General features: G+C 36.4%; 1 protein-coding gene across 1 annotated transcript; it reads left to right on the top strand.

Annotated features, from left to right (window-relative positions):
* The first annotated feature begins 254 nt into the window (after window positions 1-254).
* On the top strand, window positions 255-16,398 carry LOC134791238 (activating signal cointegrator 1 complex subunit 2 homolog). The gene is made up of 3 exons (XM_063762222.1): window positions 255-407; window positions 10,162-10,426; window positions 14,208-16,398. Exons 1-3 carry the CDS (start codon window positions 393-395, stop codon window positions 14,762-14,764), a joined length of 837 nt encoding a protein of 278 aa, XP_063618292.1. The 5' UTR covers window positions 255-392; the 3' UTR covers window positions 14,765-16,398.
* The last annotated feature ends 237 nt before the right edge of the window (window positions 16,399-16,635 follow it).

Raw genomic sequence — 16,635 nt, 5'->3', positions numbered from 1 at the left:
AAACGTCAGTCCATACAAAATTTTGCACACTTGTGCAAGGTTTTCGGCAGAGGGGTAAGCTCTTAAAGGCGACTCCGGTTATTAAATACTCTAAAAGCGGAGGCCCATCGGAGGCCAATATTCCAATGTTTAAGGCTTTAGTCACCCCAATGCCAGTCTATGACCTAAAACTTTTTCATAACAATAGCTTCTTCCAAAACAAATTGGTATCACCCGTAGTTACGTTACCTCACAGGGCCTACGCCGAATAACAATATTGTGGCTGTTGTAACTTCAGTTAGCCGGCGACATTATAAATACAAGTGGCCGAAGGCGCGGCGCATAAGTCTGTTGCGATTGCGCGCTATTGCACGCGAAGGCGGGAAAAGTTTGACGTTTCCAGAAAAGTCGCCATGTTTGTTTTGAAGGTCAGTTTTTAACTATACTTTAATTGGCAAATTATGATTAATTAAATACTTATTGACTATTCTATTTCAGTTGATGTAGGTATGTCCACGTTAGGTATACCTACCTACTATACTGTATACAATGACATGGCTTTGTATTAAAGCACATTAGTTAGGATATAATAGTCATAATAGTGTGATTTGCTTTAACAATAAAATCTTACATCGTAGGTAACTATGTAAATGAACAAAAAATAACAAAAGTAAATTTACTATACTTATTGACATGTGAAATTTTGATAATAGGACTAGACCGTTATTTTCAAAATTCATCAATGACTTTTATGTGTAGGTAATTTACATGTAGGTACCAAAGTTAATTGTGAAAAAAGTTAAGTAGTTACATTAATACAGTCAAAAAATTTCACTGGATTTAAGCTATGGTTGAACGAGTTTACATACCTACAGATAGCAACATCTATAGATGCATTTAAGAAATGTATCATTTTGAAAGTAGTAAAATGTAGAGGTACCTCCAAAACATATCTAATCTGATGCCGACTGTACACGGATGCAATGTTGTTAAAAAATCACTTGGTGTGTGAGTGTCCTACTGTCACTTAATTAAGAGTGTTAACCTTAAAATTTACGTTCAACAGCAACAAGTTAAGTATTTAATTTAACCTTTGTATACCTAAGAGGGTACTGGCCACTGGTCGCCCTTCGCTAAACAGAACAGAGCCTGTAATAAAGTCAAAGCTAGGTACCAACGTATAGGTATGTAGTATGTACCTATACATATGTAGAACGAGTACCTTAGTAAAGTGCTTACCTACTGCAAGTTCGCATGTAAATTTTATTAGAAGTTTTATGCTTAACCCGTGGAGCGCCCTAAACAGACACGTGTGCTGGTAACTAGTATAGGAGTTCCATACTACGGTAATTCTGGGGCGCTCCAGGGGTTAAAAGATGACTCACGCTAGACCGGGTCGGAGCTTCCGGCGCTTCGTTTTCGATGGAAAGCATCACGTGATCACCGATCAGCCGTCATCGAAAATGACATGTCGGACGCCTCGGTCCGGGCCGGCCCGGTCTAGCTGAGTCATCCTTAAAGTTTTGTTTTACAATGTTTCCCCGTACCTATTTCAATATCTACTAGTGGTGATTTCACTGGTCTTACTTTATAGTAGGTATCTACATATATATGGCAACTTAATTAAGTGAAATTCTATTTGTAAAGTCATAACTCCTTACAAGTCGCATTTCTAAGTAAAAAACTACAAACATAAATTTAATATATGTAGGTAAGTACCTGGTTTTTTTAAGATAAGAAAAATCGTGCGTTAATCGTCGCGCGATTTATAAATTGGTTAATGTGACATAAACGCATAATTTGGCTTGTCTACTGTTCATAGCCTACATCTATGAGCGACTAAATGTGTTAATTATCAGTTATGCAGGTACTCATTGCTTAACATCCTTATGGTTTCGGAATCTAATATTTACTGCCTAGTGGTGTCATTACACTGTGACTGAAATCTCTACTATAAACTAGTACAATATAATGTTTAAGTAGACTGTGACACGGTAATGAGGGTATTTACACAGATAAATGAAGTAAGCGAAACATCAAGTTGCATTAGGTAGGTAAGGTAATATCAAGCGTCTCTGAATGGCTCGTGCCATCGTGTCAGCATCAGGCAATTAATATGTAAAGTAGTTTAAGATTTACCAATTTAATGGTTATAATATTATACATATACGTACCTATGTTATTTGCTTAATTTTATTGTCACTCTCCTATTTGCCAACCAATGAAACAAGTTTCTAGCAGCATCAAAGTTAAATAATATATAGTAGTATTAGATATCGTTTTTTAACCGCAATGTATTTAGACCGTAAGGGACTGCAACGGCTGTCTGTTCAGTTATATCAGAGCGGCCGAGGTGCTCACAAATATCTGAACACGCCTCTATTCTCTCTCTAAGGGCACAAATATTTATGTTAGCTGACTCTACTTGTCGTTCGTTCAGCTGAACAAATTTCTCCGTCAATAGATAAATAGGTCAGTCTTGTTTTTATTTGTGAATGAAATGCTACCCTTCTTTTAAACTGTAGGTACATTTCTTCGGTGTGTAGAGTAAATTATTCAACTTGAGAACATTATACTAAAAGTAACTCAATGTCTCGAAAACTTTAATAAGTTTAACAGAATCTTATCGAAAACATTGATCTCCGCAAACAAAACAAGACTGCTTTCAATCTGTTGCTGTTAAATAAATTCTATCAATAATAAGCCTTATCCCAAAGGCATTGGAGCTGTTATTAGCTGACCCTAGTAAATATTTGAGTAGGGTTTGAAGGCATTCCTATAGCCGACATTGGAATGCAAAATGCATAGACAGGTAGCGGGCGTGGCATTACGAAAGCCATTGCTCTAGATTATACTAGGAAGAAATATTAATTTAGCCTACGAGTTGGTAACCGACTGGATCTAGACTTTGACAAGGAAGCATAAAGAACCAGAATAACATGTCCTCGTAACTAGGAGCCCTAAATTCCTAATGTACATAGCCGTTATCAAATACAAGTTCTTGAATAAGCAAGGCGTACCAGGCGGTCTAGCCAAGGTGACAATCGCTTGCGCTTCACCATCGAATCACTTTGTGGCTCTCTATCGCTCTTCCATATTAGTGTGACAGAGACAGTTGCGTTTCGTTCGCTACGGAGCGATAGCGATTGGCATACCTATTGTCTACGGGGCCAGGACAACAAAAGCACTTTCGATTTGGTGATATTTACTTAACTAAATTCAAAATATGTGTAGGTACTTTATACAGTACATAACAACATACAAAAGTCATTAGGTTCCAACTCAATTATTTAAAAGAATACTAAACTTATTCATGGACTTTGAATTTAAGAGTAGGTAGTAGGTACAAACCGCACCACAACTGCTGGACGGAGAACATAAAACAATCGGGGTCACTATGGTGACATCAGCGCTCCCGTAGGGAGCGATACCTCGCTTATTTCAATTGCGCCTACAATTCCGACCAGTAAATTCAAAATTTCAGCTTTGGGGCTGTAACAGGGCTATTATAGAATAATTTGGTGTAAAATAGAACTCAAATCGTAGCATTTTACAAGTAAAATTGCACCTAGGTGTCAGTGTAGTCTGTGACGAGTAGGTACCTACCCTAGTTAGGTAGGTATAGTCTGACAAAAAGAGTAGTAATTAAAAAGTGACAATACTGTAGTGTCGTCCCTTTCAAATCAATATAAGTATACACGGTGTGGCCTGTAACACGAGCAAAGAATTAAAACATAGATTGTACTCCTCAAACGGTGAGACTTTTGTTCAACAACTTTTAAAAATTATGAAGTATTTAGACTCCCTAGTTTTCATACAAAATAAATATTATCTTCAATGGACGCCATCGCCACGCCATATTGTTGTGATTGACGTTGCTTGTCACGCCTTAAACATAACAAAATTCGCAATACATTGCGTCTTACAATAAACTTTAAAGTTTAATAAAAATCAAACCACAAGTTATTTTTAAAAGTCGCTGAACAAATGTTGGTCAGTATGAGGAGTACAGCCTACAGTTTAATTTTTTGCTCATTTTACAGGCCACACCCGGTATAAGAAAACGGGACGACACTCTAGTCTGTCTGTTTGTGTGTTTGTATGTTCGCGATAAACTCAAAAACTACTGAACGGATTTTCATGCGATTTTCATCTATCAATAGAGTAATTCTTGAGGAAGGTTTAGGTGTATAATTTGTTAACCCGTGTGTAGCCAGGGCGGGTCGCTAGTAGATAATATGTATGTACCGTAACGTATTTGGAATACACTTCCGAGTTTTTACCGGAATCTTTGTAAACATCTGTGAACAATAAACAAACAGTAATTTGTCACTACATTCTATTGTGTTTAAACTGACAATGCAGTTATCTCACGCTCAATTAGTTAATTACGGTTTAACTGCATTAAGTATTGCACAGGATTATGTGGGAAATTAAGTTAAAACCGTAAGAAAAGTTTACTTTTATACTTGTAAATAAGTTCCGGCAATCAGAACAGACTAACAATGATCGTCAATATAAAATAATTCTAACGTACATTTGGATATCTCAATGATGTCATTTAGTTGTCAACCGCGCGTGCATTTCGCTAAAAATAAATTTGTGTTTTAATTGACCGATTTAGGTTTGTGATTGTGAGTGAACTAGACCTTAGAAATAAGTTCGGCTTGGGGAGCCGTATGAGAACTTATCTTATTCAACACAAGTTTACTGGATAGGTAACATATTATCACAAGCGTTAATTTCAAATCATGGAAAATACGTTAAGTATTTATGTTCTGAAACTTACGATGATAATAATAATATCAGAATAATATAGTATAAATGAAGATATGAAATGTTGACAGCAAAGCATAAAGCCAGTTAATTGAGAGCACAACGTATTAAGTAATGCGCGTACGCAGATAATACTGCATGTGGGAAACTGGGAGAATGTCGACAACATAATGAGAAATTAGTTGAAAAGCTACGTGAAAGGCTCATTCATTTAGCGACAAAACATTCTTGGAAATAAGAAAATGGTTTACAGTCCTTTGTCGAGTTTTTTTTTGTTATATAGGTACTATATTTATGGATCGAAGCTCCTTTAAGAAGCAAAATAATGCTAAGATGTCAAAAAAACATTCATAGTTTTTATTAGATTTCCAATGCCACTACCTCTTTTTTTACCGATCATAAATAAGTAGGTAAATGAATTTAAGGATTGATACCTACAGATACGCACACTCCTAAACAAAACAAAACGTGTAATTGAATACTAGGCGACAATAACATGCTTATATTGCTTTATAGATAAAATGCATATTAGAATACAATTATCTTCAATTTGCCCGCAGCGCCTTCACAATACGGGAACGTTTTTGTTTGCTCTACCGAGTATCTTGTGTCCGCGCGTTGATGTCTATTAAGGATGACTCACGTTAGACCGTGTCCGGGCCGGAGCATCCGGCGCATCGTCTTCTATGGAAAGCGTCACGTGATCGCCTGTCATGTCATAGAAAAGTAAGCGCCGGAAGCTCCGGCCCGGACACGGCCCGGTCTAACGTGAGTCATCCTTAAAGGATCACAAAGTCGGGCGACAGTACACACGGCACATTCTTCAATTGAAGGTTCTAGAGTAGACAACTCAGTGGCGGATTTACAGTCTTTGCCGCCCTAGGCCCCAGGCTCTGTAGCCGCCCGTTACTCAGCACCCATTATATTGACTAGGTGCATTTTGAGTTATTTCTTCTTATCATCAGCCATTTTTTTGGCACACTTTGCCGCCCTAGGCCCGGGCCTACTGGGCAAATCCGCCACTGAGACAACTAGACACAAATATACATACTTATCCTTATGTACTTATACTTTGTCAAGCCATTTCAGTCAATAGAAAAGAGCGGCAAATTTATAAAAATGTAGGCGCGCAGAGTTATCGTCCCATAAAATTTGAATTCCTCGCCTTTATCTACTGACAAACTTGTTTGACCGGCTATATAAAAGTTTTTATTCAAGAGGTAAGTACTTATGTATATTTTGGAAAAACAAGGCAAAATGATAACCTTGTACCGGTATGTAATGAAAAATATATTTGATTGCAAAAGTGAGCAGTCGATAAGCTTCTGCTTAGTCCGGAATGCTCATAAACATTGCAATTCACACCCGATTGCGCAATCACAAGTAGGGCACGCGCCCCAATGATGGAATGCTAATGGAAATATAGCCCGGCCATTGGCATAGTAATGAGACTCCTTGTCAAGGCATTGTCTTGAATTTGATTTGGTGGCAGAAGCTTGAGTAACTTATTCATGGATACAATGTTCACTAGTCAGTGTCTGCTTCTTAAAATATTGGTATGAACTACTGAATACACAGGTTTTGTTTTGATCTGGAATAGAAATGCCGCATCTAGAATAGAATGGAAATCCATGAAAATAGACAACGGTTATTAATAATTATGCAGCAGTGGAAGTGGACTAAAATACACATAGAAGAAGGAGAGTACCGTAAAATGGGGTGAGTAGGGTCAAAACTGAAATTCAAACCTCGATAACATTTTATGTTTACATATGAAAACTGAATGGTGTATATAATAAGTGTTCCGAACGTTTGTATTTTAGTTTTTATTTTATTTTGGGTAGTTCCATTTCATAACTTTGACGATAAAGAGGAAAACGCACCTCACCCCGTAGTGCCTCGTATTTGGGGTGAGAGGGGTTTTCATACAAAGGTGATTTTGAAAGATTGTTGGATCGTTTTTTAGGGTTACTAAGACTTCGCTGTCCGTCCGTCCGTCCGTCCGTCCGTCCGTCCGTCCGTCCGTCCGTCTGTCACCAGGCTGTATCTCACGAACCGTGATAGCTAGACAGTTGAAATTTTCACAGATGATGTATTTCTGTTGTCGCTATAACAACAAATACTAAAAACAGAATAAAATAAAGATTTAAATGGGGCTCCCATACAACAAACGTGATTTTTGACCAAAGTTAAGCAACGTCGGGAGTGGTCAGTATTTGGATGGGTGACCGTTTTTTTTTGTTTTTTTTTTTGCATTATGGTACGGAACCCTTCGTGCGCGAGTCCGACTCGCACTTGCCCGGTTTTTATTTATTATGCGTATTACTATAGCTCCATTTTAAAATCGAATACATTATTTTTGTAGCAGTAGCCTTAAAATCCTTTCTCATCCCCCTCTCAAACCTTCTCTCCCCAGTCATAACCCACCTCTCCCCGCGAAACCTACTCACTCCGTTTTACGGTACATACTAAAAAGTACTATGCTCGCAATACCGATAATAAACTAATATTATAATTATTATTACTCATACAAAGATACCTACGGTACAAATTAGATAAGATCAAGAATTAGATACGCTTGGCCCTATTCCTCAACTAAGTGTTATCTACATGATTCGAATAAATCAGTTTTTTTTGTTTCAATAATTGACATCGCATTCCATTGCAGCTCTAGTCATAGATACCTACAATTATGCTCTAATTTCAAATTCTGAAGGTCCATTTTGCAATGGCAGCTTAATTTGATTCCTAAGTAAGGTCGACATGTTTTAAACAGGTTAATAATTAGATGTTTACACTCAGGTAGATATGTAATTGGCATCATGTAACAAAGTTAGACACTTAAAAATGTAATGTGTACTTTTACGTAAAATTTGAATAATTTTTGAATGTATCATTTGGTAATTAATGAGGCAAGTTAGGAAATATTTCGTTAGCAGAGTGTGAGAAGTTCTGTTACAGACTCGATAATCTTCGTAACATATTTTAAGCATTCTTTTAATTACGCAGGTTTGCAAAGTTGTTGACTTGAGAAGTTGACTCTAGATTGTAGCAATTAAATAAGCGGCCTGGTTTCCAAAAATAAAGTAAAAAACCTACCGAACTGATGAGAGAAAAGATAATTGCTATCTGGTATTAAACTTATGGATTTCGCAAGGCGCATGCCAATTTTATAAACATATTTTTGAATTTAGTTAGTCTTACTACGGTCTACATATTATCATAAATAGGTACAGAATGTCAAAGCAATTCAAGCCAGATCTTAGCTAACATAATAGGACTTAACAAATTTATAAATAAAAACTGAATGCTTGAGTCAATTTATCTAATTCATAAAATAAGGTGCATTGACCTTTACATTATTTAACTCAAACAAGTAAATAAATAGCCGCACAACTTGGCACCCACCAGCTATAGCTATAGCTATATTTATAAGTGTTATATAGGAACCAAGGCTGTAGACATTCACCAGACCGGCTCCTTTGTTTATCACTTTTTATAACAGAGATACTTTTTCAATGTGAAGTGATTAGATATAGATTTATTAAACTGGAAAGATAAAGAATCTAAAAGTTGACAATCGGTCGTTTAAGTTCGTTCAATTGTAATATTTTTTGGGTCAGGGTATCGATTTAAGTACTATGCTTTTAAAGCATGCAACTAAATTATGATTTTTCCCCACAAGGATATATTTTATGTAGATACATACATATTATGAAGTTACTTAAATTGTATTACTTACTTCGAATAATAATTATTTTATTTAAAATGCACCGTTCGCACAGCAAATAGTGCTTAAAAATAAATAGGTGTTATGACTCATACGAGGAAGTGCAGCTATATAGCTGTATGTCTTCGACGGACGCACCTGCATTAGTTTCGTTTTTTCTGTGAAACTTGATTGCTGTGGGTTCAAAATTTCGTGCACTTTGTTGAATTATACCGGGTGTGGCCTATAACACGAGCAAATAATTAAAACATAGATTATACTCCTCAAACGGTGACACTTTTGTTCACCAACTTTTAAAAATTATGAAGTATTTAGACTCCCTATTTTTCATACGAAATAAATATTATCTTCAATGGACGCCATCGCCACGCCATATCATTGTGATTAACGTTGCTTGTCACGCCTTAAACAACAAAATTCGCAATACATTGCGTCTTAGAATAAACTTTAAAGTGTATTAAAAATCAAACCACAAGTTATTTTTAAAAGTCGCTGAACAAATGTTGGTCAGTATGATGAGTACAGCCTACTGTTGAATTTTTTGCTCATATTACAGGCCACACCCGGTATAATATTAAGTAGGTATTATTAATGCAAAAAAGTACAGGTAGCAAATAAATATAAGAAACTGCATTCATACATTTTTTCTGAGGTGACTGTACTGGCTAGGTCAGTCAGTGTTCATTTCAACGATACTCTTTTATAATGTCTTTATAATCTTTATTGCACAATAGGTAAGTAATGTACAAAAGGCGGACTCAATGCCACAAAGCATTGTCTACCAGTCAGCCACCAGGCCAAACCGATACAACTGTTGGTACCTTTCAAGAACTCGTATTCAAGAACAGAGGGCCTACCGCGAACCACGTTCGACGTGTTGCCTCCCTGTCACACTTACGTACGAATTTACAAGTGCAGCGACAGAGAGGCAACAGAGTGTAGAAAAACAATTAAAACGGGTATTTTTTGATACACGGCGCTTTATGTGGAGCGGCACGCGAGCAAGATCAAGGTCGCTCGTATTTCAGCCACTTGCGTAATAATAAAACACGTCAGTACACTTGTTTGGCCGAGATTTGTTCCTCATGTTGGTAGCCATGGAATAGGTACCTGTGTAGAAATTTCAAATGCTATCTAAGAAAATATTTTTTGTATAACGTACCTTTTGTATAAGGTACCTTTTTATAATTTTTATTAATTAAGTAATTCATTAATTTTTAACTCATAACTACAAAAGTATACAATTTTGAAGAATGTATAGGTACTGTAAGTACCTATATAATTAGGTAGGTATTGGACGAAACTAATCACTTTAATAAAATTGTATAGCTGGTATACATATAATTAAGTTAACGGTGACAAGATTTGTTTATATATAGGTAGTATGTATTGTGGTTAGTGGTTTAATTTGATACCAAGTCAGTATGAAATTTGACACGTTATTATATCTCATAAGAAGGTATCATAGCTGTCCCTAGATATGTAATACATTTGTACTGCTGTTCGGTAGTATTTGCGGCATCCGAACTTACAGAACCTTATCTTGATTTAATATTAAGTTGACATGATTTTTTTTTACTGTAACGCAATCATGCAGAGGGATGGTTCAATAAGGGACGATCTTCGTAATGTGTGATAAACAGCTCTACTAAATAGAGTACTCTATTTGTTTCCAGTCTGCACTCCTGCTGGCGGCATTGTCCTGCGCCGCATCACAGCAGGGCCCCACCACGACCCCGGTGCCGATCCTCAAGCAGATCAACCGACAGAATGACGATGGCTCCTACAGCTTCGGATATGAAGCAGCAGACGGCTCCTTCAAGATTGAGACCAAGTATCCCAACGGAGACGTAGCTGGAAAGTACGGATACGTCGACGAGGCAGGAAAGCAGAGAGAGATTTCTTACGGCGCGAGCAGTAAAAGGGGATTCGAGCCGCAAGGTAAGATAATTCACATGGGAACCACAGGTGTCCGACGTTAGTCGCAGAGTAATTAACACGCTAAGAGCACTCTATCGCCATAAACATTTTCTTCCGGTCAGCACAAAAACTCTCCTCGTTCAAGCTCTTGTTCTGCCTGTCCTTGATTATGCTGATGTTTCGTACCCTTGGTGCAATAAAGCCACATGTGACTTTATACCAAAATCGATTTTATCTCGCGAAAGTTACACAAATGTTGTATACTATCAAAAACAAAAATCCTTTTTTCTGTATCTTTATTAGTTTATTAAATAAAGTAAGCGAACACCGACGCATGTGATTAGTTGAACATGAAACAAAGCCGCTACCGCACGTGCGTTGTTGTTTCCCGATGTTACCGCGAGCGCCTTAGCTGCGCACGCGACGATGTAAATTCACTTGCGTCTGTGTTACCGGGCGAGGAGGATGTTTCTCAAGTCGCACCAAAATTGGCAAAAATGGATACAGTAAATAGTGGAAATATACTTAAGTGACTTATTTCTTTATTAAATGTGTTTTTTCAATTACGGTATTTATATGCACTTATGGCTTTGCTGCTCTAAAAAAGGAATTTGGAATACTAGTTGTATAAGCACTTACGTTGTTTTTTACGGGTTTATGTTTGTTTACTTAACAATTTTATGACTTGAAATAAAAATATAAAAATTAAACAGCTCCTATTATTGCACTTGCGTCCCTCCACCAAAATAACATTTCGGTAAATAAAGATGCATGTACACATACTTCATGCGGATATCCATGCAATAAAGACGCATGTCTACTTACGTTTGCTATATTTTGGGACAATAAAGCCGTAAGTACACATGCAACCCACGATTTCCGAAAATAATTAAATAATTAGAATAACCTACATCGTATTAAATAGAGTACATTTATATAACAGTTATTGTAAAATTGTATAAACCTAACATTAAGCATAAAAAAGATATTTACAAATTTTGATTGACAGAATTTTTAAACCTCTTTCCTGAAAAGTCATCATTATGCAGATGTGGCTTTATTGCACCAAGGGTGCGGTTTGTTACACTAATCTCACTCAAGATTCTTTAAATAAATTTGACCGGCTACTTAATAGCTGCATTCGGTTCGTGTTTGGACTTCGTAAGTATGACCATATCTCTGCTTTCCGTAGAAAACTTAATTGGCTCCCTATACGAGAACGTAGGTCCCTTCGTATTCTGTGTACTCTCTACTCAATCTTGTTTGATCCGTCCGCCCCAGATTATCTCCGCTCGATATTTAAATTTGTTACCCCACGCCCAGGCACAGATCTTCGCTCTTTCCGTAGCCTTAAGCTCATTGTCCCCCAACATCGAACGGGTTTCATGTCCAATTCTTTCACTGTCCAGGCTATCAGACTTTGGAACGGTCTCCCACTCTCTATCAGACAAGCGCAGACCAAATTCACATTCAAGCGCATGCTGCGCAAGCATTTCCTTGACAAACTTTCTTCTTCGTCAACTTATGATTCACACTAGGTAAGTATATAAATATGTATAGTATCTATGTAGGTTTATTTGTATTAAGTATATGTGTAAGCTTATCAACATACTTTATATTCATATAATATGTATAGTCTTGGTTACAAATTCATTTACTTTAAAGACACTGCACCTACCTACTTAATCTTTCTGGTTTGACCCATTGGTAGACTGGTAGAGAATGCCTTAAGGCATTAAGTCCGCCATTTGTACCTTCATATATTGTGCAATAAAGATTAAAATAAATAAATAAATAATTATTTTCAACATTTCACTCATCAGATGAGATTGGATCTGCTTAAAATATGTAAAAACTACTCGTGCAGAGTATGGAAATTAGGTTTAGTAACTTGCAAAAGAATCATTATTACCCACCAATACGATCGTATTTGCATGACTACCAAGATATACTTCATCACTACCTAGGACCACAAAATGATTTGTAGAAGAATCGGATTTAATTTTTCCTACGCGCATAATACATTTAACGACTAGAGGTTTACGAATGACCAGAGGAGACCTTAGTGCTGTGTACAGCACGCATTTGCACAAACTGATTTTTGCACTGGTCGCAGTGCAAAAATCAGTTTGTGCAAATCATATAATTCTCGTCACTGGAAATTATAGGTTTCAATTCAACCTCGTCTTATTTGGAAGTAATTGTAACATGGTATAACACCTCAATTATATTATTACCTATTTAAGACTTACTTACGAGCCATTTAAACAGTATTATCTACCTACTAATTCACCGTAAAACTGCATGAAAGTGTCCATAACATAACAAAGTTAAGTACCTAAAGAAACTTTCATGTTGTAACTCATTATATTACCCAGGTTTTGGAAATGAAGAAATAATTCGTTGTTTCTTCTAGGGATAGACTGAAATTTATAATAAACATAGTTGCATCATTTATTTAAATAATTTTAAATACTTAATAAAAATATTTGACTCTTCAGCGATAAAATTCTTTGTAAAATCAGCTTTCTTTAATTGACAGATTTTGTAATAACAAGATTGAGTAACAAGTAAATACAAAACTAGGTCAACCAGGTATAATATATGTAATTGCCATGTTATACTTCAAAATGATGAAAATTTTCGCATCTGCTTATCATAACACCGGCTACTTACCTACACTGGATGGCACTGACCGTTACAAGTTACGCGTTTATGGCAGTTACCAAACAAGTAAAACGTATCTAGGGCACCATTACTGCATAATATCGGCTACTTACTTTACTAACTACGTACCTTGAACTACATCACATATGCAAATGTAATCCTAAAATATGTAAAGCTAAGTTTACTTTTTGTAAAACACGTTAAAATAGACACGAGCTTGTGAAAATTAAATTGTTATGCTCAGAAACTTATTCGCATAGTTGGAACGCTTGGGAAATTGATACAGTATTGATCTCATTGGTATGCTGCGAACTATAAAATGTGTTACAATTTAATGGAAGGTATTTTAAACGGCATATATTCTTATAGCGTCCGGGCCCTAGTTTTACAATAGTTGGTGGATAGTTGGTTACCTACAGCATTAGTAGAGCCATATTGTTTACCGTTTATCTACTTTGGCTTTACCTATAATAAGTATGTATCTGGAAAATTTTCCTATGAAAATAAGGTGTATACCTTATTTTCATTGTAAGTCTACACGGAACGTTACTATCACGGACCAGCCGTAAATGGTTCAGTAGATAAAGGTACCATTTCTGTAAATATGACTATATACTACAACTTTACGATCGCCATGAATCTAAAGTAGTTTCACACTTTAGTAATTTAACCAATTAAAAAATCTCACGCCCAGTGATCCCATCATGATTTAATCAAGTTAATAACTATGAACTTGAATATACCTTAGTGTTAAAAAACTACGAAAATATACAAATTAATCAGTCAGTAATGGACTTTATATCCTCACAAAAAGATTCACGATAACATAATATTACTTGCAGGGTACGTGTGTTTTACTTTGATGCAATTTCGCATATATATAAGTATACGAGTATGCCTCATTCAATGTTATAAGATATTGCAAAACTAATTACTCAGCCAAATGTAGCTAACATATTTAGACCGTGAAGGTTATAAGTTAAATAAATTGTCTATATACCTATATATTATTGTATATGAAATATGCAATTTAATGTTTAGAAAATCAATTGAACTGGTTTTGACATGACTGCATAAAAATACCCGTATCATCACCGGCACCGTTATTTAACATTTCTTATTTCTTCAATTTCAGGAACTGGAATCATGGTCCCCCCTCCGACGTTGAACGATCCATCGTCCCACAACGCTCTCACCGACGGCCAGGAGGATGACGGACAGTATCGGGAGGACCCGAAAATATACGAAGACCCGAAGTACAACGGCCGCTCCCAATCCCGCCCGAGCGCTATCAGGCAATTCTTGAAGCCATCCCAGCCTGAACCTCAATACCAACAGCAGACGTATCAGCAGCCTCAGCAATACCAGCAGCAGCAGTACCAACCTCAACAGCCGTCTGCTTTCCGCTCGGGTCCACTTTTCTCCCAGCAGACCAGTCTTTTCAACCAGGCTCCTCAAACTTTCCCTCAGGAAAGGCAGCAGAACCAAATCTTCCACCAGCAGCCCCAGTTCTCTTACCAGGTCACTTCGCAGCCGCAGTACAACCAGTACCAACCACAATATCAGCAGCAGTACCAGCAACCGCAAAACTACCAGAATTATCAGACACAAAACTACAATCCCTTCACAGGACACCCGGCGCAGAATTTCGATCCCAACACGGGGTCATACACTATTGACTTCACTGGTTAATTTTAGTAAGAGATAGGATATCCTAATAGTGCAAATCAAGTTTGGCATGTTATCAGGCATGGTTTGTTTACATAGAAATTGAGAACGGTTTTAAATACACTGCATCTGAACAGGGTGCCTAGCCAAGGTGACAATCGCTTGCGCTGCGTCAACGAAATGACAAACTATGTTTATTAAGGTGTTATTTACCCAAAGCAATACGAAAGGATTTTTTTTTTAATTTTGTATATTTAGTGCTAGTCAATTATAATGTGTAGATATAATTTTGACTTTAATGTAATTACTGTACCTAACTAATGTAAAGTACATAAAGTAATCAATTATCATTTGTATTTAGTATGTTATACTCGTAGGTGGTTACGAGTATTATGAAGTACATGGAGTATTGTAGGTACATATATATGTATGCAACCTAACACAATAGGTACACTCAGTTTACACTTACACACTAATTAAATTATTGCACAATCTATATTTCAATGCTTTAAATTAAATATTGACTTTGATGATATGTATTATATTAGCAGCCCCGTACCACGAGTTGACACTTGACGTTTACGTTAGCGACTTAGTAAACTCGATCGCAGTACATCTCCCTCGATGTGTTGGTGCGATACAGAGCAAAGAGAATATAATCACTAATACAGAGGGAATACGAACGAGTTCACGCAGACGCTAACGTAAATGTCTGGCACGAAGTAATTAAATTTCAGTGATATTGTGTGTTACCTATATAATATGGGATCTAAATTTACTTATACATAGGGTAATACACCAGTAACTGGCCACTTTTCGTAACTGGCCGGCCAAAACAAAAAAATGAATTCTATTCACCTATAAACAGAATTCATTTTACAAGGAAGAGTACCCAACTGTCCGACTCCGATTTGATTTATTTTGATATATGTTATAGAGTAGTCTAAAATAACGGTCATTTTTTTTAAATGAGTTTGTGGTTTAAAAAAAAAATATAATAAATAAATATAATAAATATATTTTTATATAAAAAATGAGTTTGTGGTGAAATGACAAAACACGTCCCCATTCTTTATTCATGTTCTCCAACATATAACGAAACCAGTAATTAATTATCAATTTTTTTGAACAAGTCTCTTCTCAGAAATTAGAAGGTTTGGTCAATTTTCAGTACTTTGAAGGCCACTTTCTCCTAACAGGTTGAGTTTGGGCAGCTAAAAAAAAATAAGTGTCCGTTATTTTAGACTACTCTATAACATATATCAAAATAAATCAAATCGGAGTCGGACAGTTGGGTACCCTTCCGTATAAGGTTTCAAGGCCAGAAACCTTATACTAAAATGAATTCTGTTTATAGGTGAATAGAATTCATTATTTAGTTTAGGGCGGAAAGTTACTAAAAGTGGCCAGTTACTGGCGAATTACCCTATATTTAATATAGTCGCGTGTACATAAACCAGGCTTGTCACATTACTTTTCCTGTAATTAGCATACATATTATATCGCATATCGTAACAAGCTAACATTCCCACTGCAATGCTTTCTTATGAAACAACCAATAAAGAATCAATTATTCTACGCTGCGTTTGAGTATGACGCAAAATGGCCGACGAGACGCGTGCCGATTGTAAATATCGATTAAATAAATGTTACGTGTATTTGTTGTTTTCTTTTCCTATTTGGGAACAGTGAAACTTAATATTATGCAATATTATGAGTACTTAACAGGTGCAGAGTTGCAGACTGCAATCGAAGGGGAATATTTGGTGTCAGTCGATCGTTTGTTTGAGGGTTAAATGTCCTCAAAAAAATGTTCCAAAAGGCTGAAATGTAAGTCAAACAGGCCTATTGAACGTACACTGACATCAGAATGATATTTGAATGATGTCATTCTG

Source organism: Cydia splendana, chromosome 1, assembly GCF_910591565.1.
Source record: "Cydia splendana chromosome 1, ilCydSple1.2, whole genome shotgun sequence".
In the NCBI taxonomy this organism is placed as follows: domain Eukaryota; kingdom Metazoa; phylum Arthropoda; class Insecta; order Lepidoptera; family Tortricidae; genus Cydia; species Cydia splendana.
This window is presented reverse-complemented; position numbering and strand designations above follow the sequence as displayed.

Coding starts and splice junctions, on each gene's coding strand:
- LOC134791238 (XM_063762222.1), top strand. Junction 10,427..14,207: donor AAGGGGATTCGAGCCGCAAG/GTAAGATAATTC, acceptor CTTCAATTTCAG/GAACTGGAATCATGGTCCCC.